The sequence below is a fragment of the Lathamus discolor genome, chromosome 3, assembly GCF_037157495.1.
Source record: "Lathamus discolor isolate bLatDis1 chromosome 3, bLatDis1.hap1, whole genome shotgun sequence".
NCBI classification, from domain to species: Eukaryota; Metazoa; Chordata; class Aves; order Psittaciformes; family Psittacidae; genus Lathamus; species Lathamus discolor.
Window position 1 is genome coordinate 136,819,134 of NC_088886.1, and position 26,170 is coordinate 136,845,303.

At 63.1% G+C, this 26,170-nt stretch overlaps 1 protein-coding gene across 2 annotated transcripts; it reads left to right on the plus strand.

Annotated features, from left to right (window-relative positions):
* The first annotated feature begins 131 nt into the window (after nucleotides 1-131).
* LDB1 (LIM domain binding 1) lies at nucleotides 132-24,875 on the plus strand. 2 transcript variants are annotated; one of them, XM_065672080.1, is made up of 11 exons: nucleotides 132-269; nucleotides 18,843-18,945; nucleotides 19,518-19,562; nucleotides 19,779-19,854; nucleotides 20,188-20,290; nucleotides 20,504-20,676; nucleotides 20,901-21,023; nucleotides 21,179-21,262; nucleotides 21,501-21,624; nucleotides 21,923-22,071; nucleotides 22,430-24,875. In XM_065672080.1, exons 1-11 carry the CDS (start codon nucleotides 245-247, stop codon nucleotides 22,658-22,660), a joined length of 1,236 nt encoding a protein of 411 aa, XP_065528152.1. In that variant the 5' UTR covers nucleotides 132-244; the 3' UTR covers nucleotides 22,661-24,875. The 2 variants fall into 2 exon arrangements, with proteins under 2 accessions (XP_065528152.1, XP_065528153.1); XM_065672081.1 differs by having other exon boundaries at nucleotides 21,923-22,065.
* Nucleotides 24,876-26,170: the final 1,295 nt, after the last annotated feature.

The window sequence follows — 26,170 nt, forward strand, 5'->3', positions numbered from 1 at the left end:
TCTCGCGCATGCGCAGAGGCGCGCCCGCCCGCCCGCCGCCGGCGCAGCCGCCCCCGCTCCCGCTCCGTCCGCCGCGGCCCCCGCCCCGCCCGCCCCCGCTGCCGCCGGTCCGCGGCGCGCCCGCCCCTGGCCGTGCCCGCGGCCGCGCGGGGCTGCCCGCCGGAACCCGCGGCGCGCCGCTCATGCGAGACCCCCGCGGCCCGGGCAGCGCGCAGCGACCCCCGGCCGGGCCAGGCATGTGAAGATGTCAGTGGGCTGTGCATGCCCTGGTGAGTGCCGCGCCGCGGGGGCTGCCGGGGGCCCGTTACGGGGCGGGAGCCCCGGTGGCGTTGGGGTCTGGCGGTGGGGCTTGGGGCACCGTGGCGCTGGGATTTGGCTGCGGGGCTGGGCTCCCGAAGAACGGGGACTGGAGTCTGGCTATGGGGCTGGGGTCCCCGCTGCGTTAATGCTGGTGTTTGGCTGTGGGGCTGGGTCCCCGAGGCATAGCTGCTGGGAGCTGGCTGTGGGGCAGGAAACAACTCGGCGCGGGTGCTGTGGTTCGGGGCTGGGGTCCGGCTGTAGATCAGGGGTCAGCGGGGTGTGGGGGCTGGGGTCCCGGCACTGTGGTGTAGCCACTGCGTGCAGCCACAGGGATGTGGTGCCCATGGTATGGCTGCTCCGGTCCGGCGCTAAGGGCTGAAATCCGCAGGGTGCTGGGGTCTGGCTGCAGGGCTGAGACTCCAGCACATGGGTCCTGGAGTCCCCTTAGTGTGGATGCTGAGCTCTGCTCACGGGGCTGGGACCCAACAGCATGTGTGCTGGTGCCCCCACACCATGGGTGCCCAGCACCCAGTAACCCCAGGGCCGGGACCCTGCAGGCAGGGTGCTGCGGGGACACTGGGCACGTATGCAGTTGGCAATGTGTGGGGTAACCGTGTAACCTTAGACCCCCATGGCCAGGGCAATAGCTCTGTGGGGTGCCCCTCTCCCCATGTGGGTGTGAGGCACAGGGTCCTTGGAGGGGCTTGGGCATGCTGCTGGTAGGTGTGGGTGCCCCCCTCATGGCTGTGCTGGGGAGTCTCCCTGGCCCCCATGGGCTGGCAGGGCTACTGGGGTACCCTGGGGGTGTGACGAGTTGGTGAGGTCTCAGCACCGGTCAAGGGTACCGCCGTAGGGATGCTCACCCTGGTGCCTGAGGCCTGGGGCAGGTTTGAGGCCGCTGTGCCGGCTGCATCGCCTGCTGCTGTGTGCAGGATGTTGCTGTGCTGGGGGCAAGTCAGGGCAGGGGTCCTGCAGGGCTGCTGGAGCCTTCTCCAGCACCAGCTCCCAGTGGAAGGCCCCAGGGAAGGGGTTCTGCTCTTCCTGGGCAGCCAGCACTTGGGGTCCCTACGGGGGAACAGCAGGGACGCCTCTCATCCCAGCTCCTTTGACAGTGTTCCAGTGCCTGGTGATCCTGAGAGCCTCCTGCCAGGCTGGGACCCCCATGCTGGGGGGCAGCGGGATGCAGTGACAGCCCGTGGTCCCTGCGCATCCCCCAGCGCTGCCTCCACCGAGGGGTTTGCAGCCACATCCCCGGCGTGGGCAAGGGGGTGCCCCTGCGCGGCGGCCCCCCCTCCCCTGCGCTGCCTGCGCCTCTCCGCCGTGTTTCCATGAAGGCAGGCGGCCCCTTCCCCCATCCTCCTCCTCCATCTCCCACTGGAAGCTGCCAGAGCGCTGCTTCCTCAAGCAGAAAGTCACGTGAACCTCCCTGCGAGCCAGGCCGAGCAGCCACAGCACCCGCACGGCGGGCACCCCGCACCCCGGGGCCGGGACCCCCCTCCCCGCACCCCCAGCCTCGGCGTCCCCCCTGGGCAGAGGCGAAGGCAGAGTGGCTGCGTCCAACGGCAGGGCCCATCGCATCCCCGCGGGAGCTGGCCCCGTGCCACCGGGAATGTCATCGCCATGTTGGTGGGCGCAAAGAGGGGGGTCCTCCCTCCACGCAGTGACGGGGAGGGGGCCGAGGGGTGACCCCGCAGCTGGGAGCATCCCTGCGGATGGCTTCGTGTGGTGCTGTCGTCGCATCCGTGTCCCCCGGCGCTGGAGGACGCGCGGGTGCGTGTGATGTGCGTGCCCTCGGGAGTGCCCCCGCCGCTCCCCCCGCCGCCCGCCGGGGCTGGGTGGCACATCCAGAGCCCGCGCCCCCCTCCCCCTTCCCCTCCCCGGACTGTTTATCGGAATACGGAGAAAACAAGCTCTGCCGCTGGCCTCCCGCCAGCCAGCAGCATTTAATGAGCCGCTGCCCGGCCTGCTCTGGGGCTGCATTAACTTGGAGGAGTTTCCTGCCTGGGAGCTGGGTCTCGGCCGTGCCCCCTTAGAAACTGTGCCCTCGCAGGCGGGTGGCACGGTCCCTGCCGTGCCAGGGGTGCATCCTGCCCCGCTGCAGCTCCTCTCGCATCCCTCACCCCGTTCTGCAAGAGCTTTGGGGCAGGGAGGTGCTGCTTTGCCGCGAGCCTGCTGTGGTTCTTGTGCCTGAGGGTGAAGGGGAGCTGTTGGGGTCAATGGAGACTGGGGGGCTTCGGCCCCCACCCCGGAGATGGAGCTGTGAGCAAGGAGAGCGTGCCAGGCTGCGTGGAGGAGGCACAGCAGTGGTACTGGGGTGCCTGGGGTGCCAGGAGCAGGGCTGGCTGCTGCGTTCAGCCCTTTGCAGTGGGCAGGCCTTGGCATCCAGACCCCGGCGGGGTCCTGGCCCCCGGGGCGCTGCTCTCCCAGCGTGCACCACGCTGTCTTTTGTAATCCTTTTTATTATGATCATTATTTGTCCCCCTGTAGGGTCGGGGTCGGTGCAGAGCGGGGGAGGAGGGGAGTGGAGCCCTGCTCCCCCCGCAGGGCTGCCTCCTGCTTTGGCTTCATGGCAGGGAAGCGATGTTCCAGAGGTCAGCACCTTCCCTGGGCCGCCTCACGGGGAGCCTGCCTGCGCAGCCCGCGGGCAGGAGGGAGGACTTCCCGACCCACGCGTTTCAGGTCCCAGGATGGATGTGCCCGGCCAGGGGACAGCCCTTTGCCATTTTCCCTCCCTTGTGCGGGGCTGGCGCTGTGCATCCCCCGCCGTCACGAGGCCGAGCTGTGCCACATGCCTCCTGTGACAGATGCACTGGGAGAGGGACGGCGGGCTCAGCACTGTGGCAGGGGGGTCAGGCAGCCCCAGTGCCTGTGGGCTCTGGCTCTGAAAGAGCCCCTGGGGCTGCCTGGCACCTTGGGGTGCACATGGGTGTGCTGTGAGCGGGTCCCAAGGCCTCATCCTGCATGTCCATGTGCTTTTGCCCAGGCTTTCTTCATGTTGCTGGTGATGCTTGGGTAGACCGTGCCACCCACCCCGCTCCCCTCTGTGCAGGAAAGTGGCTGCCCAGGAGATGCCACGTGTGTCACGTTGCTTGCCTGTACCTGGCAAAGTCAGGATGGGGTTGTGGCTACCTGGTGCTTGACAAAGTGTTCCTCAGGGTTTCGGGCACTGGCTTGAGGCTGAGCACATGGCAGCACTCCCTGGGGTCAGTGTGAGCTCACCCTGCTGCCGGCTCCGCTTTGCCGAGGGAAATGTGGATGGGTTAGTGGTGGGCTCAGCACCAGGTGCCGGTGCCAGGCTCTGATTTTACTCCAGAAATGGTGCTGTCTGCTCAACACAGCGCTGCTGTGAAAGCTGCTCCCTTGAGCAGTGGGTGCACGTGGGACAGCAGGGTGACACCCCCGGGGCAAGCAGTGCTTGTAACCAGCAATGCAGGGGCTGCACGCCCCCAGTCAGGGCAGGTACCTCCTGCCCATCCCCCGTGTGTTCCGCTCACTCCTGCCACCTTCTCCTCCTGCCCTGTGCTGTGGGATTCCCCAGCCACATCCGTGTTGCTTGCACACGCAAGGTGCGGGGCTGTGTGCCGTGCCAGGAGCGCGCTGGCAGCACGTGTGCCCATGCTCCACGGCTGCTGGTGCATCCTGGGGCAGGATGTGCCCTGTGCAGGGGCAGGACGTGCATCCTGTGCATGGCTGGCACAGCCTGTGAGAGCCCCCAGCTCCGTGCAGGATGACGCGGGTCCTGTGGGGCTGCCATGTGCACCGTGTGGGTGCAGCTCTTTACCTTGTGCCCTGGGGCAGCCGGGCTGGGTGCCCCGTCCCTGGGCGGCGGTGGGTGCGGGCGGGATGGGGCTGGTGACCGTTATCGGCCTGCCTGCAGGCTGAGGCTGTGGTTTCCTGCTGGTGCCAGGGGTAGGGTGCTGGGGAGCTGGCAGGGCTGCCAGGGTCCTGCTGGGGCCCTCCTGGAGCAGGGATAATGGCAGCCACCCACCCAGGACCCCTGGCCTCTGTCCTGGGGGTTCTGCTAGGCAGGGATGGGGTGGCCACAGCAGGGGTGATGCTGGCAGGGTTTTGGGAGGTTCGCTGCAACGTGGGATGTCTGCCTTGCACAGGGGTGCTGCTGGGTGTCAGGAGGGGTTCCCATGGAGCTGTCACACCAGCCCCCCCCCCCAGCTTCTGCTGCCCTTCCCTCTCAGGCAGGTCGCTGATGGGGGCAGACGTTAGACCCAGGGCATAATCTCTCCTGTTGCAGGCATCAACCCCTGCCCGTCCCTGATCCCACCCTGCCCGTGCGGCGGCTGATAACGCCCTGTCCACACCCCTCTTTAGCTCCTTTCCTGGGGGGGCCCTGTGGGGTGTAGCTCCCTCCCCCTTTGCAGAGTCTCACTCTGACCCTGGCTTTGCAGGCTCCACAGGCATGTCCCAGAGGTCCCCTCTGCACCAGGGTGGCAGTGCCTTGCCCCAGGATGGCCCCACAGTGTGGGGGTCACAGGCATGAGCCGGGGGGACAGGGACAGAGCCCTGCTTTCCGCGGGAGCGTCAGCCCCATCCCCTCTTCTGCACACCGAGGGGCTGGTGCTGGGGGCGCAGCCAGGCTTGTGGAGCCGGGCTGGGGCACCGGCCACGCTGGGGACACAGTGGGCAAGGGCTGTGGGGTGTCAGCCCCCCGCGGCAGGGGCAGCTCTGCACCCTCCTGCTCTGCAGCAGCCGTTTGTGCCACCCTCTGCTCCCCCCCGTGCATGCTCCTCCAGCCAGGGCCGCTCAGGGGGCTCCCCTCGAGGGTCGGGGCTACCCCTGCCCACCCTCCCTCCCCATGGCGCTGGGAGCAAGCTCTTGCGCTGCCTCCGTGGCTGTGGAAGGAGATGGCAGCACACCGCATGGCATGCACACAGCTCTGCCGGGCACGGGGCAGGCCCGGGCACCCCGACCTGCCTGCACCGACCGGCCCGGGGTGAGCCTGGGGCAGCCGCGGGCAGGGGCAGGCAGCAGCAAGGCAGCCAGGGCTCTCTGCCTGCCGGGGATGGCAGCACAGAGCTGCTGGAGGAGCCCGACGAGGGGCAGCAGTGACTGGGGTCGGGAGTGGGGTGCTGCCTCGGCACGGGGCATACCAGGCTGCCAGGAATCCTTGAGGAGGGGCATTTCACCACTGAGGCCAGGGAGATGCTGTCGTGCGCCTCCCAGCTCAGTGGCCCTTGCCAAATCCTCTGGGCCGCCGCAGCGTGCCGAGGCTCTGTGCCTGCTGCCAGGGTATGCTTTGGTCCCCCCCTAACCCTGGGCTGCCCCTGAGCTGGGTGGATGGGGCTGCATGTCCACTCCTGGTGGAAGTTGGACCATTGTTGTTCCCTAGGCAGCCGTGTCCCTGCCTGGCCTAGCTGGTGGGGAGGAGGCGGCCGCTAACAGGAAGGACACGCATGTTAGCAACGAAAACACGGCCGCGAGAGGAAGCAGAAGCGATGCATTATTGATAGAGCTATTTGATGCTGCTATATTCGGAGAGCTGCTCCGGAGCGCTCGGCAGCACTGCGTGAGGAGTGCAGGGGGGGTGGGCTCTGTTGATGGAGACTTACCTGCATTGAGTCACCTGCATGTGGCCTTGCCTCTGGGTGATGTCCCCTGCCTACTCCTGGAGGGATTCCAACACAGGAGGGCATGGTGATGTGTGGGGGATACCAGCTCTGTGCTTATCCCTGGGAGTCTGGGGGGGGAGCTCCCAGCTGTGCAGGTCTCTGTGGAGGGGATGGAGGGGGAGCAGCAGACCAGGGACTGGGGTGCTCTGCGGGGCTGCATGTCAAGAACTGTGCCTTAGCTTCCCTTTGAGCAGCAGTGCCTGTGCCTTGGAGGGGCTGCAGGTCTTCTCTGGGGACAGCAAGCAGATGCAGGATGCTGGGGCTGCACAGCCATGCTCCATGTCACCCCCTCCCCACCGTGGGATCCCAGGCCAGGAAAGGGGCTGTAAAATGAACCATTCCTGTAACATGAGCGAATCCACCTGGAGCCTCTGGAGGAGCCTTAAAACCCTGCAGCTCTGGCAGGCTGGCCCTGGGCTGCTGCCAAAGGGGCCAGGGCTCGCTGCTGCGGGTGGCCATGCAGTGGCCATGCAGGGCAAGCTCTTGCAGGACAAACGTTTCAGTGTCTCAGGGACGGCACGGGAACGCTGAAGGGCATTTCCCTGGTGCTGTGCGGAAAGCCCTTGCTAGCAGGACCTGCCAAAGCTTGTTTATGGACTGTGCCTTCCCCTCAGAGCATGTGGCCAGCCCATCGTGCCAGAGCAAGGGGTGATGTGAGGGTGGACACTCCATATGAACCCTATGTGCTTTGGGGTCCTGCACCCTCTGTAATCTTTCTCCACCCCCTCCATTTGGAGGGGATGGTCACTTGGTTGCTGCTTGTCCAGTGCTTGTGTACTTATCTCCATCCCCTGTGCGATGCTCAAGATGAGACCCCATAACTTCGCACCTCGGCCTGGCAGCCGTCTTTTCTTGCCAGCCCCTGGGCTTTCCATGGGCCTCTGGGTGTCTGGAAGCGGTTCTGGTTTTGAAGGGTTAATCCCAGGAGCCCCCAGGATCTGCTGCCTGCCCAGCATGACTCACCGTTGAGTTTCCAGCCTCCCCCAGGCCTGTCTCCTGGGAAAGATGGAGCTAGGAAAGATGGAGCCATGCCTTCTCCAGCCAAAAAAAAAGGGGCCCCTCCTGGCCCAGGCCCCCCTTGATCTTTGCATACCTAGCTTAAGGGGGGGGAGAAGCCCCTCTTTGAGAAACAGGGAGGCAAAGCATATTTCTCTTTGAAAGGTGGTAGGATTGGGATGGGGGCGTGTGGCTGTTGTACTCCTGAAAGGGGGCCCTGGGGTGTGTGCATCACTGCCGGCTGCATCTGTGTGCGTGTGACGGTGCCCCACTCTTGCTGCTATTCGGACAGTTGCAGGAGGTCTGCAGTGCCAGGCCAGTGTGTGCCCCTGTGCGGGCTGTGCTGTTTGCAGAGCCAGCAGGCTTTTATTGTTGTGATTTTTTATGTAAGCATGTGTCGACATCCCTGCACTGCTCCTGCCGGGTGTCAGTGTGAGCGTGCCCTGCCTCTGCCGCCCTGCTCGCATGGGATCCCTCACACTGCTCTGTGGGCACAACGAGCCCCAGCCGCGGGGATCACAGAGACCTGGGCTTCCCTGACTGCCGTGGTGCCCACCGGGCTCTTCTCATCCGCGTGGCCAGGGTGCATCCCTCTGCTCGCTCCTGCTCCCAAGTTGCTGCCAGTTCCCTGGCTGAGACCTGCGCTGGGTGTTGAAACAGGGCTGGGCTTTGGGGAACCCAGGCAGGCGTGAGGCCCTCGTGAGGGGGAGAGTGTGGGCTGGGATCCAGGGGATGTAGTGCCCCATCACAAAAAACCCAGGAAGCTGGAATCACCTCCTGCTCCCCCCGCAAGCACATCGCGAGGAAGGGGCTCCCCCCGCCACCGTTGCTGCCACACACGCTTCCCAGCTGCATCCCAGCCCTTCTGCTCTCCATCCAGCATCTATTTAATTATTAACTCGGCTATAACCATAAACAGCTGGGGCTGCTGCAGCCACGTGGACCAGTCCAGCGCTGTCGTCAGAGCCGAGCAGGGACACGTGAGCAGTCCCAGAGGGCTGCTGAGCCCCGGGATAAATGGCTTGGGGCATGTTTGCTGTGGATGTGCCAGGCTGGAACCAGTGGGGGCTTCTCACTGGTCCCCTTGACCATGGCATTGGTGCTGGTACAGGGGCAAACCACCCCTTTTTGGAGTGTTTTGCAGTAATGGCGTGGCGTTGGGCACTGGTGGATGGCTGTGCCTCGTGCATCCTTGAGCCCTGGAGTGGGAATGGGATATGGGCGGGCTGTGTTTAATAGCCTGTCTTGACCAGGAGGGCTGCGCCATGCCGTAGCTGTCACTGGTGTTACAGTCAGCGTGGTTTATTGGCCTGACGGTGGATGGCGGGTAGCAGCCTGCTGCATCTCACCTGCTGACATGCAGATAACAGGCTGGCAGGGTGATGGGCAGCATGTCAGGGCATTCACAGCATTCCCCATGTCCTGATCCTGCAGCGCCGGCAATGTGGGTACCTCCAGCTACACGTACCTTTCGTGGAGCAGGGTATCCCCGAGGCTTTTGGGTTTACAGGAAGTTTTTCTCTCCGTTTACCAGGGTTTTACAAAGAGCTCTGCTCTGTTTATCCACGTGCTCCTGCGAAGCGCTGCTCACTGCAAGTCAGCCTGCAAGTGGAAATCAGGCATGCTGATGTGATGGGGACCAGCATGGGAATGGAGCCTCACTCAGTGTGAGGGACAGGAACAGGGGGATGCTGCTGCAGAGCTGGTCCCAGCCAGCAGCACACCCGGTTGGGGATCAGGAGGCTGCCCCCAGTCCTCGGGTGCAGGGCCTTGGGGTTGCACAGACACAGAACACCCCAAAAACCTCCCGACTGAGGTTTTCTGCACTGTCAGGGGGACAAGTGTGCTTGGTGGGACCCGACCGGTTGTGCCTGTGTTATCCCACAGCTGCTGTTCGGGGAGGGGATGGGGTGTGGGAAGGTGCCTGTGCCCGGGGGGGGGGGTGCACACGCGGCTGGGGTGTGCCAAGAGGCGTTTGGGAGATGTGCGAGTGCATGCGGCCTGTCAGTGTGTGCGGGGAGGGATGCACCCGTGTGTGTCTGTGTGCCTGTGACAGCCTCGTGTGCTGAGCCTGGTGCTCCCACCCAGAGCTGGGGCTGTTGAGGCTCTGGTGTGGGCCAGGCTGGACTCTGGGGCGCTGTCCCTCGCCCCTGCTGCTGCGTTGCGAGTGGAGGTCTGTGCCAGGCTGATGTGCAAGAGCAGGAGGTGCAAGCTTGGGAGAGGCAGGTGTGGGACAAGGGGGGAATGGGGAAAATGGGATGGTTTTCAATGGAAATGGCATAATGGAGTATTAAAAAAAAAAAAAAGAAAAAATCGTACATTTCCATTTTTTGTTAACAGTCCTGGTTGGAAGAGGTTGGAGTTTTGTCAGGGAAGGAAGCCCTTTGGGTCTGTTGGCAGTTGCAGACCATCACGTTTTACACTGAATACCCCCTCCCCGATGAAACGCTTGTATTTTATTTTTCCTCGACAGAAACTGGGAGAAAAGGGAGACAAGTTTCACAGGGAAAAAACCCACAGCAGACCCAGGGAAACTTCAAAGCAAACCCAAACCAAACTCGGGAGAAGGTGTCTTTTTATCCAAACTTTGCCGGGGGAAGGAAACCTTCCCCGGCGGGACCCGGCTCCTGCATCCCCCATCCCGGGGGTGCCGCTCTCCGGGGCTCCCCCCTCCGGTCCGCGGGGCCGCGGAGCGCTGCGGGGGGAGCGGGCTCGGTCTCCGCCGCCGCAGCCATTGTGGTCCCGGCCGCGGCGCAGACAAAGGAAGCGCCCCCGCCCCGCCCCGCGCCCCGCCCGCCCCGCCCCCGCGGCGGCCCAGCGCCCGCCCGCCCGCCGCCCGCGCCGCACCGGACCCCCGCCCGCCGCCGCGCCGTGAGTCACCCCGCCCCCCCCCCCCCCCCCGCGGAAGTTTCCCGGTCCCGACCCCCCCCCCCCCCTCCGGTGGCGGCCCCGCTCGGTGCGGACGGGAGGGAGGGGAGGGCCGGGGTCCCGCCCGCGCCGCCCCCGCGCCTGCGAAGTTGTGCGCGGCCGCACCGCGCCGCCGCTCCCCGCACGGCCCCGGTGCGGCCCCGGAGCCCCCTGCCCGCCCGCGCCGCTGCCTGCCCGGGGCCCGCCCCTTCGCCCCCGCTCCGGCTCCATCCCTGTCCGCAGCTCCTCGCTGCCTCCCCGCTGCTCTCCCCATCCCTACACAGCTCCCCCGTCCCTCTCCTCTCCCCCAGCTCCCCTGTGCATCCCTGACCCTTCCCCGCTCATCCCCTCCCCACCAGCTCCCCTGCTTGTTCCCCCCTCCCCGCCTGTCTCCTCGCTCCATCCCCCAGCTCTCGGCTTTCACAGAGGCATCCCCGGCCCCGCGGGGTGCTGCCGGCAGCTCCCATGCCCCTCCGTGCCCTGCTCCATCCCAGCCCGCAGCTCTCTTTGTTCTTCCCCGGGCTCCATCCCCTGCCCGAGCCCCCTGACAGCTGCCCGCACCCTCCCGGCTCCCCCGTGGGTGCTGTCAGTGCCAGTGCCCAGTTCCAGGGGCTGCGCGCTGGCCTCCCCTCACTGCCCGCTGCAACTTCATCCTTGCTTGCATCTTGGAGGGTCCTGCCAGCCTCTCACGGGTGCCTCGAGGGGAATCGGAGGTCCTGAGGGTGCAAACACGGGGTGGCCACACAACTTCTCGCAGGAGCTGCCCTCTGCGGGGGTCCAGGCTCCGGGGCTGTGGGCAGAGGGGCTCATCCTCCCTGGCAGACAAAGCACTGGCTGGGCCCAGGGCAGATGGAGCAGGGCCTGGGCTGGGGGTGGGTGCAGTATCCTCGGGGCTGGGGAGACTCAGTGCTGCAGCTCCAGTTTGGGGATCAGTGTGCCGGGGGTGCACAGGGCTGTCTTATGTGGGGGGTGTTCCCCTGAACCCCCCCAGCACAGCATGCTGTGATGGGCTGTCCTGATCTCTGGTGGCTGGCCTGGCTCTGACCTCCGTGGGTCCCATCCAGCCCACCTGCCTGGGGTGGGCAATAAGGGCACTTCGGCAGTGCCGCCTGGGCTTCCTCAGCTCAGGCAGCTCTGGTCCCCTCGCTGCAGCCTGGGCTGGCAGGGGCCAGGCGCCGCGACAGGAGCCTGCGGAGCAGCTCCTGCCAAGACTGGTGCTGCAGCAGGAGCCCGAACAAGAGGTGGTAGCCAGCCCCTGGGCGAGGTGCGAGCAGTAGGCTCAGGAGCCATGGTGCCCAGCGCAGTGCACACCCCCCCCATATCACAACCCCCCTGCTGCTTCCTTTTCACCAGGAGGGGCTAAGCCAGCTCGTGGGTGCCCAGCAGGGTGGGAGCAGGCACCTCTCCCTGAGGTCTTCCCAGTCTCTTCCCCATGCTATTGATAGCACCTTGTCTTAGCACCTTAGCAGTGACTCCTCCAGTGTCCGCCAGGCATCGGCTCTTGTGGCTTCCGTTTTAAGTATGGGTAAATTTCGGTGTCCTTATTCCTTCTTTAAAGCATCAGGTTTTGGAGTGTTCTCGTTGTGAGAGAACTGTGGTTTTCACTGAAGGAGAGCCAGACGTGGTCTTTGCTCTCCTGATTTTGTAGAAATCCCAGGTCTGTGATCCAAGAGTGCCTTAATGACTGGGGAGGGAAGCGCCGAGCAGAGCCACATGCAGGTTGTGCTGCTTGAATAAGAGGGAAGCTGTGATGCCAGGGGGGAAGGCTGGCGTTGGAGGGTTTGGTGGTGCAGGTTTTTGCCTGGTGTCTGGTGGGGACTTTTCCCCTTGCCTGCAGCAGGTCACACCCCATGTAAAATAGGAACAGGCCAGTGAAAACCCACAGGAGTTTGCTAGGAGCAAAGGTGCCCCAGGCTGGGGACTTAGAGCCTCTTTCCACTTCTGTCTGAAGAGCAGTGACAGCCCCTTGTGTTGGGGGAGCAGAGGGAGTGGGATATGGGCAGGCTGTCCCCTGCCTGGCGGGGTGGCAGCAGCGCTTGTCCCAGAGTGGTCTCTCCCAGCGTGCCAGCCTGCCGCGTACCTGCCGCTCTGCACCGCCTGAGCTTGGGGTCAGCCTAGCAAGCACAGGTCCTGCGTGGTGGCAGAACGCTGCAGCTCTTCTGGCCCTCTCCCTTAGGAACCTCCCGTGCTCTGAGCGACCCGGGCATGGGGTGCTTCCGCCCTTGTTTGCGCCGTGTGTGTTCATGGGTTGCAGTGGTTGCTGCGCTGGGGTTTGCTGACCCACTGGTTGCTGTTTTGGGCAGACTGGTGTTACAACAGGGGATGCCCAGCAGAGAGGGTTTCCCTGGGGATGTGCTGCCATGGTGGAGATGGTTTGTACCGCGCTGCTGGGGCCGGGAGCGCAGGTTGGGCTGCTCATGCCTTGGGAGCACCAGACAGGTGTGATTGTCCCTTCGCTCCCTGGGCTTTTGGCTCCATCCCTCACTGGTCATCCAAAGCCCCAGTGCCAGTGGCAGCATGTGCTGCCAGCACAGTGGCACGGTGAGTCCAGCAACCACAAGTGTTTGCTCTGTCCCCAGTGCTGCCAGAGCCTGCCCCGTGTCTCGCTCAGCCGCTGCCGTATCGCCTCTTGACTCAAGTCCTATAGAGAGAGAAGTTCAGGCTGAGCAGGGGGGGCAGAGGCTTGCCCTGACAGCCTGAAGAAGCGATGGACGCACTTTGCAAGCTGCAGCGAGCAGGTTCCCACCGTGCTCACACCGTCTCTCCCATCCACGAGCGGTCCGGACCTTGGGGCAAGCGCTGCACCCCAGCGTCGAGGTTTGCCCCCGGGCACACGCCGCCCTGGTGCGGGCAGCTGCGAGGCGCCAGCTCCCACCGCATCCCATTTCGCAGCAGGAGTTATCCAGCGTTTTTCCCCCTCGGAGCGGGCCGCTGGCTGCCTGCCAGGGCTGCGGGGCTCCACCTAGGACGCAACATGGAGCGAGGCGGCTGTCGGCGGCCCCGCTGCCGTCTCCAGAGACTACGCGTCCCAGCGTGCAGCACTCGGCGCCGTCGGCAGTGGCGAGGAGCGAGGTGGAGCACTGCATCCCGGGATCGTGAATCTCCGTGCGCCACGTGGGGGCTGACAGCCTCCGGCCTTCCGAGGCAGCGGTGCTTGGGGCCCAGGATCTACCCGGGGATCCCCCTTTGCCGACAGGAGGACAGAGCTCAGCCTCTTGCTGCCCTGCCTCGGCTCCGGCCCTCCCGGGCAGATCCTGCCCCAAGCAGCAGTCCCGCAGCGCCGTGTGGTTTTGCTCCATGATGTGCATGGCAGGCGAGGAGCCGGGAGCAGGAGCAGAGATGCTGGTTGCAGGCTCTGCAGGGCCATCGCAGCGGTTGGCCGTGCCTGTGAGATTTCCCTTCCTGCTGCAGAGCCTAAAGAAACTTTGAAGATGAAAATCCCAGTTTGCCAGGAGTTTTTTATGGGATGCTAAAAAGGGTTGGTTTTTTTCCATCCCCGTGGTTCCCACACCATATTGTTTGTTGCTGATGTCGCCCCAGTGTGTGCTGTGGGAGGGATGGAGACTGATCACTGCAGGAGCCCTGCAGGGTGGCAGGGGCCCAAGGTGCAGGGGTCTGAGTGAGAGGGAAGGTGGCCAGACTGTGAAAGGTGCATTCCTGAGGCTGAAACCGGCACTGTTTGATTGTGGACCGTCTTTGAGGCGGCGAGCCGAAAGAGGTAATTAGGGACAGTGGGATATTTCCCCGAGAGTCGCAGGAAATGACTGCCTCGTGGTAAGTTGATAGTAGTGGAGCTGAAACTGGGTTATCTGTGGGATTGCATCTGGGGCTTGCAGCCTTGGACGTGATTCAATTTTCAGGCTGTTTTGCCATTGGCAGGGCGTGCTCTTCTCCCGTTTTCCCTCCTGGAGAAAACCCCATCCACGTGTCTGAATCATCGGAGGGCCGAAACAGGAAAGGGGAGACTCCTGCCATCCCTGGGATTACCGCAGGGCAGTGGGGGTCCCCAGGGGACCCCACTGAGTACCCAGCTCCATAGGAGGCCTTTCCCGGAGACCCTGGGCTCTGGCACACCTGAGGCTGTGGGGCTGCTCTGAGCCTTGACCCAGAAATCCATATCCCAGACCACACTCTCCTCATCTGGTGCTTTCTGATAGTGTAGTGTTCATCACTGATGTTCACCGTGGTGTGCAGTTCCGTGGTGCGACCTGGAGCTGGGACACGCATCCCCCCCTGCTGCCCCGCACACAGGGGACACCGTGCATGGCCACGTGGTGCAGGCAGGGAGGCTGCCTGTGGTCAGGATCAGCTCTGTGGCTGGCTCAGATGCGTGGCTTGAGAAGAGTGAGAGGGTACTCCCTGCGTGCAGCAGGGTGGGTGGTGCTGCAGGTTTTGCCTCCATGCAGGTCAGGAATGAGTGGTGTGCTGGCTCGGTTCGGTCTCTAAATGCAACTGGGTCCATGGCATCATCCCATGGTCTCTTCCAGGAGCAGTGTCTCTTGTTCCCTGGAAATCCTGGTGTCCTGGGAGCTTCTGCTGGGTCGGTTCTGCGTTTTCAAAGCAAATGGGGTTGCTGCAAGGTGAGATTGTCACTGATGATGGCTTGTGCCATGCCTCGGTGTGTGCTGCCTGGGTTCCAGCCTAACAACGACATTGGGCTTTGCGACTAGCCTCACTCCAACCCTTCCTGAAAGCAGAGGAGAAAGAAGAGATGAAGGCAGCTTTGTGGGGCAGACCACGGACTGCTCCATGTGCTTCTGCCTGCCCCATTGCTCTGGATGCTTCTCTATGTTTGCCCCATAGCCCTGCCAGTTTCCTGGACAACAGGCACCATCCCTGGGCAAAGCCACATGAACTGCCCTGCACCGGCGGCAGCCCTACCAGCGGGGCTGGGCTGGGAAGATGGATTTCTTGCAGCTATCAGGGCTTCCACACCCCGGCGAGGCAGCCCTGCAAAACAATGCCGCTATTTACACTTTAAAGCCTCGTTAGGCAGCCAGGAAGCAGGCACGGTGCATGCCGGGAAGCATCCACAGCCTCTAGCGAAGGCTGGCCTCTCTTCTTCACGTCCTTTGGGCTGCTGGGAGGAGCAGGATGCTCCCGGCTGAGCCGCAACCCTGCGGCCTCTTTCAAGCCCCGCTTCTTCATTTATCTGTATCGTATTTAGGGCTTTTTTAGCCTCTGGAGCCCCTGCCTCATTGCTGAGTGTTGCTGCTAGCACAGTGTGCTTGGTGCCCAGCCAGGGATTGCGCCTCTCTGGGATGGGGAGCACCGATTCCTGCTGGCAGCCACAGGTATAGGGGTGTGATGCAGGCACTCATTCCTATGCTTTGGTCCTCAGCAGCTCCTTGCTGGTGAGGCAGAGTGAGTGGAGTGCAGTCCTGCCTGCATTGCCCTCTGTTCTCCCTGCCAGGCACCAGGGAAGGCCCTGCATGTCCCCTGCCTGGGCAGGCAGCTCCGCTCGCAGTGCCTGGTCTCTTCTGGCTGTGGTGGCTCTGCAGGGTGCCCGCGGTGCTCTTGACTCCGAACCAGCTCTGGGGGCTTGGTTAGGGTTTTACCTGTTCCTGCTCCAGCGAACCCACTGGGCGGTGCACCGGGAGAGCTTCCTGCAGGGAAGTGGAGGGGAAGGCAGGTAGAGGGCTGGGCAGTGCCGGGCTGTACATGAGTCATAGGCAGAGCGCTGCCTTCCCTTCCCATGCATGCACCTATGCAGAGCTGCTTCCTTGCCCCGGTTCTCCTGGCAGCCCTGTGCAGGGCTGACCAGCTCCATCCTGCCCCCAGCCGAGGACCTGGCCTCAGAGGATGCTTAGCTGGGGCATCCCTCTGTGGGGTTCCCTTCTCCCGTCTCCCTGCTGAGGAGGAGCCACGGGCACTGTGCTGTCTGCTCGGGCCTGTCTGGGCTGGTAGCTCACCAGCTGCAGCATCAGCCTCATTTTTTGCCTTGCCGACCATGCACGTGTTTTTGTGGAGCTGGGTGAGCGCCTGGGGATAGGCAAAGGAAGCTGCTCCCATCAGCTTGGGGGCTACAGGGGCATCGCGCACCCGGATGCCAAGTGGCATCCCTGCTTGCCCTGAGCCTGCCTGGGTCCTGCCTGGGTCTTCTGTGCTTGAAGCAGGAGGCAGCAGGGGCATGGGGGACATCAGCTGGGGCCAAGCGCTGGGCTTGGCTGGGAAAGGGCCGCATTGTTGGGTCTGGATCATGGCACCTGGTGGGATGGGGCTTGCAGGGAGCTGGGGAGCCTGAAGGGGAGAGGAGGTGGTGGAAGGATCTCCCAGACCAGGCAGCGTGACCCCTGTGTGGGTAAAAGTTGGTGGTGATGCTGCTGCTGCTATATATTAACTGTGTTACTTTCATGTAACGTGTGTAGTGTGTGTACAGTGAGCGTAGGATCCGGGCAGCCTGTATCAATCCTAAGGCTATTGTTAGCCTCACTTAAAACCACTGAATCCTGTAGCATATTTTATGCTGTGTTAAAAATAATGCTTGGTCAGGATGCTGAGGTCACATAACAGGCTCCTCTCCACTCCTCTAGATCCTGAGATAGGTCACTCAGTGAAGCCCCAAAAGCAGGTTGTGTCCATATTAACCTGCTTGGGAAGGTCCAGGATGGAAATGGATGCTTGGGCTGGAGCAGCAGGCTGGCTCACCTACTGTCCCACCTCCAGGAGCAGGGGGCTAGGGAAGAGCACGAGAAGCAGAACAGATGGAAAGTGATGTGTGCCCCGTGTCTCACCGCCTCATGAGACCTTCCTGCACCCCAAGGAGCAAGACGGACTGAGGACAGCAAGAAACTGAGGGCTTTTTCCTTCCATCTCTCACTGGTGAATAAAAACAAAGCATTGAAGAACGAGACCTGCTGGGTCCGAGTTTTTTCTCCCCCCTCAGAAGACATGGTGACCAGCAAACGGGCAGCGCAGCTCCTTCTCCAGCCACTGCTCTCTCTGCCTATGGAATCGGTTCATTTCCAACAGAAGACACGCGCTTTTGGGAAGTTTCCTGTGAATCAAGCACACTTTGACATCGTGTTCTTCAGCAGCAGCACAGAGGAGGTGGCAGTGCTGTGCTTCTCGTGCAGTCCCAGCTGAGCTGTCATTTCCATTGGGCACAAGGTGACAGGGGTAAAGCAGAAAGCACAAATTCCCTTACACCAGCACCGAGCTCCCTGTTAAAGAAATGTTTATCTGTGAGAGCGCTGGGTAAGAGCAAGGGGCTGGCGTTGTTAGCAGCTAAATGAGAAATGGTGCCGTGCCCCACTTTTCCCCGCTGCGGGCGGGCAGGAGCGAGGAGCAGGAGCAGTGAGCCCCCAGGGACCGGTGTGTCCTGGTGGGGAGAGGCTGGGTTTGGCTGCTGCAGAGAAACACAGCGGGAAGGCACCAGGGCCCCAGGAAGACAAGGATCAAGGAATGAAATGAATATTTCCTCTGTTGCAAGTTGGATTGAATGCTGAGGAGGTGACTCCCTCTATTTTTGACTGTCTCTTGCTTGTCCGTGATTGCTGTGACTGCAGGCTTGGGGTCACAAGTGGCTCAGCAGTGTTGATGGTGACGCCCTGGTCATTTGGGCTCCTGTGTTAGTTAACAGGCTGCACCAAGCTGGACATCTTGGGTCCTGGAGCTGTTGGCACTGCTTTCCTTAACCCTGATAGTCTTTGCTCCTCTTCTTCATCCATGGCAGCCAGGTGGTTGCTCCAGTCTTGTCCTTGTGCTCTTCCCTGCAACTTGGCTGTGCGGTGATGCGCGGTTGGGCAGCGGTGCCTCCTGGACGCTTCTCTCCACCAGTGGGCTCGCTTTCTGCAGCACTGGCAGCTTGTGGGTGTTGGGAATTGCCCAGGCCAGGGCTGCGGGCGCAAGGGCAGCCGATGGGGATCCCTCCGTGTCCCCATCCAGCAGCCTGGCGCGGCCTGCTTTGTGCTCTGCGCCTGCGGCGTGGCATGGGCAGACGTGCCCGTGCGCGGCGGTGCTGGCTGAGCCGGTGGAGCCGGAGCCGCCTGGCGCGCCGCCCGCCGCTGCGCCCCATCCAGGTCAGCCCGTCTGCCCGGCTGTGCCGGGGGGGAGCTGCGTGCCGCGGCAGCGCCCGCCGCAGCGTGCTGGGTCCTGCCAGCCGCGGGGTGTGCCGGGGCTCCTGCAGGGAGGGGAGATGCAGCCGCCGCTCCCCAAAACCTGCCCCGGCAGCAGGAGGGGGCTGCTGAGCATGGGAGCCCCTCGGGAGCCTGGATGGGGCTGCCCAGGCAGGTGCATCCCGTGGGATCCTTGTCTCCCTTTGGCAGGCCGGGGGGGTCCCAGGTTTCTTTCAGAGATGGGTGCTGACTTGCACGTGTTGTGTGCCCCATCGCACCACGTGGTCCTCCATGGGTTCCTTGTTCTTTGCCCCAGTGCTGGGGGGCACAACCGGGGTTTGGGGTGGTTTGCTCAGGGCTGGTGTGTGGTGGGATCTCTACGTCCTCCCAGAGCCGGGCGGCCGCCGCCTGCCCGAGCAAGCGGCAGATGGTGGCTGCCTGGGGACCAGCCGTGCGTCCCTCCGGGCGATTATTCACCCGTCACCATGACGATAGAAAGGTCAGCAAAAAGATCCCGTGTGATTCCAGGGTCGGGTCGGTGGGATTAGGAGCAGCATGGGAGGGGGGCTGGGGGAGGATAGAAGGATAGGGCCCAGCCAGTGTCTTCATTCCCCCTACCTTGTCAGGGGCTGCCTTCCTCAGGCACCATCCCCAAAGCCGGGCCAGCTAAGAACTGGCGAACTCTGGGCACCAGTGGAAGATCCCTGGGATGGTGCTGGACCCCTCTGGCTGCTGATCCTGAGAGCTCAGTCCTGATCCTGTGGGTCCAATCCTGCATGGGCAAGACCTGGACCTGTGTGTGGGGTGAAGGGGCTGGGCTGGCATCGGGGGGAAGCAGAAGCGGGATGGGGCTGTACTGATGGAGGCTTGGCTGGTCCTGCATCCTTCCTCCTCCTCACAGCAGGGTGTCTCCTCACAGGGTGCCCCCAGTTGACCCATGTCCCTTCTTTCTCTCCAGGCTGTTCCTCTAAGTCGTTCAAGCTGTACTCGCCAAAGGAGCCCCCGAACGGCAACGCCTTTCCCCCTTTCCACCCGGGCACCATGCTGGATCGAGATGTGGGGTGAGCCGGGGCCTGGGGAGGGGTCTGCAGCCTGCACCCTAGGGTGTCTCTGTCGGGTAGCATACAGAGTGCAGCGCAGGAGCTGAGGTAACACAAGGGGAGAGGGGATTGGAGCAGGCACAGGTGGGAATGGGGGGAGAAATGATGATATTTGGGATGAAGAGAGCCCCCCGGTCCCTGAGCTCCGTGGGACCAAGCAAGCCCCTCGTCAGGCCAAGCCCCTGGCATGAGTCAGGACAGGAGCGTTCTCAGCTCCTGCCAAAACAGCCCCTTCTCCAACCCCTGTCCTGCCTGGCACCAGCCCCAGCTGCAGAGGAGCTGGGCATGGCCCTTGAGAGCCACAGGCCTCATACCAGGAGCGGAGGAACACCAGCCAGAGCCCGGTTTCAGGGGTGCAGGTCACCCCAGGGGCTGTCTGATGCCAGCAGCCAGACCACAGCCTGCACCATGTGTGGGGTCTCGCCTCCAGTGAAGCCAACACCTGCTGCTATAGGCAGGGAAGGGGGAGCTGTGGGGGGCAAGGAGGGAGTTCCCCCCAGCACTGACCTGCCTGCATCTCTTTCCCCCCACAGGCCTACTCCTATGTACCCACCGACGTACCTGGAGCCTGGAATCGGGTAAGCACAGAGGGCTGGCAGGGACCCCGCTGGCAGGGGAGCTTGTGCCCATGGTGGGGATGCCTTATAGGGCCAGCGCTCTGCTGGCTGGGGTTTGGGAGGGGATGCCCTGGCTCTGCCCGGCCCTGGGGGGGCTGTGTGTCCCTCCGCCGTGTGCGCAGGACCCTTCCCCACCCTGTGGCTGCCTCCCCCCCGACTGCTCTGCTCTCTGGGCAGGAGGCACACGCCGTACGGGAACCAGACTGACTACAGGATATTTGAGCTCAACAAGCGGCTGCAGAACTGGACAGAGGTGAGGAGCTGGGCGGTGAGGGGTGGCCAGGGCGGGAGGATGCTCCCGGGTGTGTTTTGGGGATGGGGTCCTGTGCCCTGCCTGCCCTCCCAAGCTGCCTGGGCTCTAGCAGAAATCCCCTTGGCAGTGGGGTCCTGTCCTGCTGTGCAGGTCCCCAAGTGCCTTGTCCCTCACTTGGCTGTGGGACAGGGCTCATCATCCCCATATCCATCAGCCAGGATATGCGGCCTTCCGGGGGCTGAGCATGTGGCTGCTGTGCTAGGCATCCAAAAGGTCTCTGTTGGTCTGTCTGCCTCTCCTCCCCATAACCTAGCATCTATCTGCCATCCCCAGGAATGTGACAATCTGTGGTGGGATGCCTTTACCACGGAGTTCTTTGAGGATGACGCCATGTTAACAATCACTTTCTGCTTGGAGGATGGACCAAAGAGATACAGTGAGTACCAGACTGAGTCCTCCTTCCCCAGGGCATTATTGCCCCTCTGGCAGGAGGCACAGTAGTTGTGCTGCACAGGGGGATGTGAGCAGGGTGTTAGAGCTCAGCTGCCTTCAGCCAGCAGGCGTGGGGGATGCTTTACACACACAGCCCCAGGGCACATCTGCGTGATCCAGATTTACTGACCATAGTTTCCTCCTTCTCCCACTCCAGCGATTGGCCGGACTCTGATTCCCCGTTACTTCCGCAGCATCTTTGAAGGGGGGGCCACAGAGCTCTACTACGTGCTCAAGCACCCCAAGGAGTCCTTCCACAACAACTTCGTCTCGCTGGACTGTGACCAGTGCACCATGGTCACGCAGCATGGCAAGCCCATGTTCACCCAGGTACTGGCTGTGCCCATGGATTCTCCTGCCCCTCATGGCTCGGTCCAGGGTGCCCTCGTGGTGGCCACAGTTCTGTGTGGGCTTCTGGGTTTGGCTTGTGCCAGGTCTCGTGGCAGGCGGGGAGAAGCCACCAGGAGGGGTCCCCAGTGTGCAGAGTGGGTTCCCAGGGGATGTGGGCTTGGGGAAGTGGGAGCAGCCTGTGCCTGACCCTGCTCTCTGCCCAGGTGTGTGTGGAGGGGCGGCTCTACCTAGAGTTCATGTTCGATGACATGATGAGGATAAAGACATGGCATTTCAGCATCCGCCAGCATCGAGAGCTCATCCCTCGCAGCATCCTTGCCATGCATGTGAGTATCACTCTGGAGCTCCCCTGAGGCATGAGTGATACAGGGCTGCTGCGCAGGCTGGGGGACCTAAGCCCTAACCCCCGTCACAGGCCGGGGCACAGGAGGGCCATCGCCAGCCCGGATGCAGCTGAGCCGTCTGTATCTCTCACTCCTAGGCACAGGACCCCCAGATGCTGGACCAGTTATCCAAGAACATCACCCGCTGTGGGCTCTCAAACTCCACACTCAACTACCTCCGAGTAAGTGTGCAGGAAAAGGGAGGGATGCAGGCCTCCTCCTGGTCTGCGGTAGACCTAGGGAGGCCATCTCTCGTGCTCCAAGGTGCCCGATGCCTGGCTGCCCTGGGGTGCGGGGGGGCAATGGCGCAGGCTCTGCAGGAGGGATCGTGTGGATGGGCTGCAGAGAGCTGTGGGGCAGTGGGTCTGCTGGGGCCTGGAGCATCATGATCTAACCCCCTTGTCTGTCTGCTCCCTGCAGCTCTGTGTAATCCTAGAACCAATGCAGGAGCTCATGTCACGGCACAAGACCTACAGTCTCAGTCCCCGGGACTGCCTCAAGACTTGCCTCTTCCAGAAGTGGCAGCGGATGGTCGCTCCGCCTGGTGGGTCTCACGCTGCCTGCCCTGCTGCCTGCGGGTCTCCAGGGCTGTCTGATCAGGCCCTGTCCTTGGCACAGGCTTTTCCCAGCCCCAGAGCCCATCCCTGGCCTCATCTTGTGAGGCTGGGGGCGGTGAGCCAGGCAGCCTGCTGCCCCTCCTGTCCCTGTGCTGGGGGGACGGTGAAGCTACAGCAGGGAGGAGGGTGGTGATGCTGCCCTGGGAGGCATGTCACTGCAGACAGGGGGCTGGAGGGCACTGACTCCTTCCCATCGGGACTGACCATGCCTCTCTCCTCCACCAGCGGAGCCAGCACGGCAGCAGCCAAGCAAGCGCCGGAAAAGGAAGATGTCGGGGGGCAGCACCATGAGCTCCGGTGGGGGAAACACCAACAACAGCAACAGCAAGAAGAAGAGCCCAGCCAGCACCTTTGCCCTGTCCAGTCAGGTACCTGTAAGCATCCCGTTTCCATTCTCTCTTCCTTCCCTGGGGTGGAGGGGAGGGCTCCCTGCCCCAGCCCCTGGGGGTGTCTAGGGCCAGACCCCTGGGAACTGCCTGTACAAGCACCCCCAGCTCTCTCTGGGTGGTTGGGAGAAGGAGAAGGTGTCCCAGCTGCCTTCCCTGAGCTGCTTCGCTCCCCTGCAAGGGGGTGAGGATGTGCTGCCCCATGCAGTGCCCAAGCCTCAGGTCCTACGATGGAGATGAGGAGGTGGCCTCATGGCTGGGGAAAGGGACGGCGGTGTTTGGGGGGGGTGTGGCGGCCCGGGCTCCCCCCACCTCGATTATGTTTCGGGACCGTCTCCCCTTTCAGGATGTGATGGTGGTAGGCGAGCCCACGCTGATGGGGGGGGAGTTTGGGGACGAGGACGAGCGGCTCATCACCCGGCTGGAGAACACGCAGTTCGACGCTGCCAACGGCATCGACGACGAGGACAGCTTCAACAACTCGCCGGCGCTGGGGGCCAACAGCCCCTGGAACAGCAAACCGCCCTCCAGCCAGGAGAGCAAGTCAGAGAACCCCACGTCGCAGGCGTCGCAGTAACGGCCCCCCCGCCGCCCCGTGGACTCAGTCCTAACCGATCTACCTGTACATTTGCAACGGAGAGTAACTGGGAAGCGGCGAGGTACTGGGGGCAGATTGGCGGGCGCACGGCCAGGCGAGCAGCCCCCAGCCCTCTGCCCCCACCGCCTCCCCGCTCCCCCCACGCCTGCCTCCCCGCCGGACCCCAGGGCAGGGGTGGGTTTCCGGGGCTGTAGCTGCGTTATTCCCTCTTCTCCCTCTTCCTCCCTGCTTCTTCCCTGGAGAGCTTCTCATCCCTGCCCCCCGATGTGCCCAGCCCCTGCCAGCTGGAATTTGGAGGGAGGTGTTGGCAGCAGCTGGCATGACCGGGAAGCCAGCAGCGTGCTGATGCAGTGTATTGGGGTCTGGCACAGCCCAGGTACCCTCCTCTTCCTCTTTCCCCCTGGGTCCTATGGCCGGGGTTTGCTGGGCAGCCGCCTGCAGCGGGGTTGCGCATCCCCAGCCCAACGTGGGGCTGGTGGAGGGTGTCCAGTGATGGAAAGCCTTCCCTGTGCCGCCAGCTCTGCCACGGAGCTTCCTCCATCTGGGGTCGGATCCTGCTGCGCTGGGGTGGTGTTGAGGATAAGGGCCTGTCGCGATCCCTGCTTTCCTGCACCCTCCCCTTCCCCTCGCTCCCAGGGGCAAGAGCGCAGCAGGGCCGGGGGGGACTCTGGATACGAGAAGTGTGTGGTGGGGGGGGCTTGATGGAGCTGGATGGGGTCACAGAAGACCCACACCTCTGCCGTCGCTCCCTGCCCCTGTGTCCCCCCTGCCCTGGGGGAGTCCGCCCGGGGCCCCTTTGCAGCCCCTGGTACCTCCTTCTTTTGTCTTTTTTTAAGAAAAAGAAAAAAAATAATATTATTAAAATTGTAAGTTTAAAAAAAAAAAAAGGAAAAAAAAAATAATGGGAAAAGCCCCCCCCCCCCCCCCCAGCCCGCTCTCCGGTTCCCCCTCCCCGCCGTGAGCCCTCCCACCCTGTCCTGACTTTTGTACAGGCTTCTTCTCTTGGGAGTCTCGTTTTATATCCAGTTCGGAGAGCTTCAAACCAAGGAGAGACTTTGCAGACTTCCTTTCTAAATCCCTCCAGGGGCCGGGGGGGGCAGCCCCCCCCGCTCCCCTTCCTCAATGTAAATCTTGTGTGCTGTTGTCCCCGCTCCCCCCCCCTCGGGTTCGTGTACCTCGTGCTTGTACATTTCCGCGCTGTAGACAGTGTGTACGATACTGTTCTTTCAATGTGTTATCACTAGAGCAGGTGCCTCCATCGATGTTAGGGGAAACGATGAGAAAAATAATAATAATTTTTGGGGTTTTTTTTGGTTTAAAAAAAAAAAAAAAGAAAAGAAAAAAAAAAAAAGGAAAAAAAAAATATAATCCCTTCCAAGGCTTCTTCCAAGGAGAAGACAGGAGGTGCCGGGGGGGGGCGGCTGTGCTCACCAGCTCACTCCAGCAGCCTCGGAGGGGGTAGCCGGGGATTGGGCCCCCGCCCGAGGTGGGGTTGCAGCGAGCGCTGCGGTGGGGGTGGCTGGGGGGGGGGGCGTGTGTGTGTGCAAGGGTGCGTGTGCGAGAGGTTCGCGTGTGTCTGTGTGTGTGTAAGGGACCCGGGGCCGGCGGAGCAGCCCTGCGGGGTGGGGGGGTCGGGGGGTGCACCCCGCTCTCGCCACCAGCCCCCCCCCCAGATCTCACAGCTCGTGTCCCGCTGCCCCGTGGGGCCGTGGTTGCACCCTGTGTCTTGCCCGCTCGTGGCTGGGACTGCAGGGGGTGGCCGAGTTGGGGGGGGGATGCGCTGTGCCCCCCCTCCTTCTGCTGTCCCTGGGGGCGGGCATGAGATGGGAGCCCCTTGGCTCAGCCCTGGGCTGCTCTCAGGCCCAGATGCCCGGAGAGCATCAGCTCCCGGGCCCCTCTGGGGGCAGCCTGGAGGGGGAGGGCTCAGCCCCACATCCCCTTTGCAGGGGGGTGGCTCCAGGGTGGGAGCCCGGCGTGGTGGGGAGGGGGGCTCTGGTTTGCAGTTAAGGTACGATTCTCGCTGCCAGGCTCTGTGGAGGGTGCAGGCCCCTCGCTGCACCCCCCCCCCCCCCGGGCACACTGAAATGCCTTTTTGTTTCTTTTTCGTTTTGTTTTGGGTTTTTTTCCTCCTCCCCTCCATAGTTTGTGCCATTTATGAGTCATGTATGGTACCAATAAAATGACTTTTCGGTTTGAGGCTGTCCGGAGCGCTTATTCCTGAGCATGGGACCCGGCTGATGCAAGCGAGGCAACCCCCTGTGTCCCCTGTGCCCTGGCAGGGGCCTTTCTGTGCTCCCAGGATGATGCTGGCTCTCCTTGGGCTCCTGGTTCCCAGCCAGGCTCCGGCCGGCTCCCTGCCATGCCGTGGTGGAGAGCAGAAACCCCAGCAAGGACAGAGCCTGGGGCTGCTGGGAAACAGCTCTGTCCCCGGGCCAGAGCAAACAAGCAGCTCCGGGCCTGCCAGGATGCCGAGGTGATGGGCATGTCTGCTGGGACCTGCTGTGGGAATGGAAGCAGCAGCAGAGCAGCATGGAGGTGTCCTGGGGGGGGGGGGGGGGCAAAGGAGGGGCAGGTGACCCCCCCCCCAGAGAAGGAGGGACAGCAGCAGCCGCCATAGGGGGTACCCCAATAATCCAGAAGCTGGGTGCCTCTGTGCTAGCACTGGGGGCAAGGTGCTGGACCCCAGTTCCCCCGGACCAAGGCAGACAGCTGACCCCAGAGGTGGCTTTTTGCCGTCCCTACTGGGTGGGGGGCAGCTGGGTCTTGTCCCCAGTGGGGGCGCTGGGGACACAGTGGGCTAAAACTGGGGGTGTTTCATCTAAATGTGGCCAAATGTGCAAATGGGGCTGTGGGTAATGGTGGGGTAGGGGCAGATCTGGCAGTAATCGGGGAGGAAAAAGGAACATCGGGGAAACCAGGCTCTTACAATCAGGCTGATGGGGAGGCAGGAAGATGGTTCCATGTCTCAGGAGCCAGGGCAGCGATGACCCCCGCACCATGGGATGCCACCTTGCGGTCCTTCCCCCTGACAGGGTGGGGGCCAGGGGGTTGCAGGATACATGTGCCGGGGTGGGAGCTCGTGGCTGGGCAGGCTCGTGGCTGAGCCCATGGCGTGGTGGCACCAGGGTGAGGTGTTGGTGTCCCCCCTCCTGACACGCACCGAGCTCTGGCAGCCTCCGTGGGGCTCCCTGGGCTGAAGGGGAGCGATGCCCTGCGGAAGCAGATTGTTCCATCCACAAAGGATCCCGCAGGGGCCTGGCCAGATCCTGCCCTCACACAGCCGTGGGGAGCTGGGGACACGTGGATATGCAGAAGCACAGCACCCAGGGCATCAGTCCCCGTCCCACGCAGGGTCCCTCGTACCCAGCTCTGCTGGTGGAGAGCCCTGAAGCAACGCTTTGGGATTGAGGGCTGAGCTGGGAGGGCCAAGGTTGGCCACGAAACCCCGAAACCTCCCTCCTCCATCAGCCCCAGTGCTGTGAAAAACGA

Excerpts from the sequence above, each read along its gene's own strand:
- LDB1 (XM_065672080.1), top strand. The coding sequence starts at position 245 with ATGTCAGTGGGCTGTGCATGCCCTG. Across the intron at positions 270-18,842 it reads AGTGGGCTGTGCATGCCCTG|GCTGTTCCTCTAAGTCGTTC; the intron begins GTGAGTGCCGCG and ends CTTTCTCTCCAG. Across the intron at positions 18,946-19,517 it reads ATGCTGGATCGAGATGTGGG|GCCTACTCCTATGTACCCAC; the intron begins GTGAGCCGGGGC and ends TTCCCCCCACAG.